Raw genomic sequence first — 2,723 nt, forward strand, 5'->3', positions numbered from 1 at the left:
AAATATATATAATATAATGTGAACTAACTGGATAAACTACTTGAAGCTATTTGTCACTAAATGGAACTCAATCACTGTCTGAGCTACTATTGCCTTTCCTTTTTTTGCCCTTCTTCTTTTTGGGCAGCTCATTTTTATTGGCAAGGGTTTCCATTAAAGAAAGGAAGCGATCAGACGCCTCTTTCTGCTGGGTCAAAGCCCTCTCACGGACATTATAGTCTTTTTTTAATTGGTCCAGCAGGACCTGACGGAACTTGCTATCCTATTTTTTATTTTCTTCTTCGTTTTTTTTTAATTCATCTAACCGCTTCAACGTCTCAACTATGGTTTGCCTTGGATGTCTTTTTGCTGGCGGAGGTGTAATAGGACTCGTAGCCTTCTTTCTATAATTTTCTTTGTCATCTTCTGAGACTGTTTCCAGGACAATGGTTGGCCCTTCTCTTTCAATAGTTTCGTCTTTGGACGTGTCAACAATGTTACTCAGGGTGATGGAAGGGTCATCGTAGATAACTGCCATCACCTCCTCATAGAATTGTGGTTTATCCATTGGAGCCGCTCCGGTTTTTTTGGCATTGTCTAAAAAAGTTTTCACATTCTTTTTCAAGTTATTCCACTTGTTCTTACATTTTTCTGCACGAACAGCGCCAAGATTGAATCCAGCCTCCACAAGTTTCTCAGCAATGTGTTTATATTGAATATCTTTGCGTAAACTTTTGGACTGGATTCCTTCTTTTGATTTTCCAATAAGATCGATCAGCATTAATGTAGCTGTATTTTCGTCTGCAAAGCACTTCCCCTTCCTTTTTTTTTACATAATTCAGATTTCTTCTCTTGTACTGGAAGCTGAAAAGAAAACAAAATGATTGAATATTTGAGTTGAAGCAGTCTTTAAAAACATACTTAAAGGACAAAGGAATGCAAAAAAAGGGTCACTAGCACCATTTAAGAGTGAAAGTCTCAATCCATATCCGCTAAGGGGTTTTTTCTTACATTTAGTAGTTTTCATGATTTTGAGCCTCCATAGGTATCTCCGCGTCCATAGTGCATCCAAGACCACGCTTTTTCTATTAGCTGTTGATACTGTCAGCACATTGTTGGTGGCTGCTTGTGATCCACTGTTCATGAGAACCGGTTTTCCAAGACCAGGCATATAAAGACAATGATAGCAGAAATCGCTAATTAAGAAGTTTATTTGAACTCAGATCTTTTGGATTGGAATGCAACAACAATTATTTATAAACTATAGATTTAAGCCTGATTGCGTTTATTTGTCCTTTACACATACGACGCCTATTGCATTGATAGCTGGAAAAACGTTCCGAATAAGGCAACACATTGCACCTATGGCACAAATACTGGATAGTTTGTGTCTCTCTGGAGCTTCGGATGATATTTGCTGGACATCTATTTTCACCAATTTTTTTTTCCTAAGCAAATCACTCAAAAAATGGTATTGTCAAATAATATGGGATTATCTGAAGTTTTTTTTGCTCAATATCTCCTTTTCTAAATCGACAAATCAGGCCAATTTCTTATGGCTTCTAAATTTTATCAACCAGGACCTAACCTAGCAGACAAACTGCAAGTAGGTCCATTAACTCGTAAGCTTGCAATTTAGAATTCCTTTGGTATTCATTTATTTCTCTTGGTTATTGTATCATAATTTAAGACATTTTGATCACTTGTAGATTTAAAGGACGGTTTCAGGAAGGAAGGGGCGCCAAACTGGCAAGAAGAGTGTTTTTTTACGGTACTCATTTAACCATAAAAAGGATTAAAAAATACAACTATTATCTGAACATTTTTCGTTATTTTGTATTTTCTTGAATTTTGGATTTTGCAGTCTCTTTTGCTTTTATCAGTCTTGAGTTTGATTGTGACAGGTTTACTTAATTTAAATTTATTTGTTGATTCATTAAAATCTGCTTCAAAACATAGGGTTGGGGTGATCAGAGGGGAACTTCTGGTTAAATATCAAAAATACCTGACAAAGTAGACCCAGAAACTCCCCCAGAGGTTGTTGTTACACAAATGCTGATTCTAGGTGACAGTTCTAGGGAGTTGAAGGTCCTGGCTGCATATGCATTCGCTGCATGTCCATTACATGGCTTACATTCAATGAGCCAACTGCAAAATAAAATCATAAATTATTTCTTCAATGAAAAGGAAAAGTAAGGATATTGAAGCTATTTCTTTGGGGGGGGGGGGGAAGATCCGTTCTAAAAAAGAAAGAAGCAAAGAAAAAAAACAACAGGGAGAGAGAGAGAAAGTAGAGGAGCTGCAACTGGTCCTGACAGAGATTCCAGACCCCTAGCCTTGGCCACGTCCCTTGATCTTGCAATTGCCAAGCTCTAAGTTTTGTGTGAATATGATTCTAGCTTAAGATATAAATAAACGATCTTGTTTATAGAATATGATCCACTCTAAATTGAGTGTGCATAACCCGTATAAGATAGAGACGGATTAACTGGATCTTGGAGAGACTAAGTCGCAACTATTGACTACATGATTTTTCAAGTTGGTAATTTTAATATTTCCATATCTATTCTTATTCCCTAAATATGCTAGATAAATAGGTGATCATATATTTAGGGTTTATAGTTTAGCCAAGAGGTCACATGTTAATGAAAAACTGGTGAGTTAAGGGGTTAAAGGGTAAAACTGAAAAGGGTGCTGCTTCAGATTTTGGGAGAAGAGCCTTCTGTCTGTGTCCAACCATAGAA

The 2,723-nt window shown here is 36.8% G+C and overlaps 1 protein-coding gene across 1 annotated transcript; it reads right to left on the reverse strand.

The window, feature by feature from the left end:
* Positions 1-262: 262 nt before the first annotated feature.
* On the reverse strand, positions 263-2,044 carry LOC148942636 (uncharacterized). The gene is made up of 2 exons (XM_089102318.1): positions 1,985-2,044; positions 263-843 (listed from the first exon to the last, which is right to left on the reverse strand). Exon 2 carries the CDS (start codon positions 758-760, stop codon positions 263-265), a length of 498 nt encoding a protein of 165 aa, XP_088958444.1. The 5' UTR covers positions 761-843; positions 1,985-2,044.
* Positions 2,045-2,723: the final 679 nt, after the last annotated feature.

The sequence above is a fragment of the Artemia sp. Qi Xiang Cuo genome, chromosome 16, assembly GCF_049724085.1.
Source record: "Artemia sp. Qi Xiang Cuo chromosome 16, ASM4972408v1, whole genome shotgun sequence".
NCBI classification, from domain to species: Eukaryota; Metazoa; Arthropoda; class Branchiopoda; order Anostraca; family Artemiidae; genus Artemia; species Artemia sp. Qi Xiang Cuo.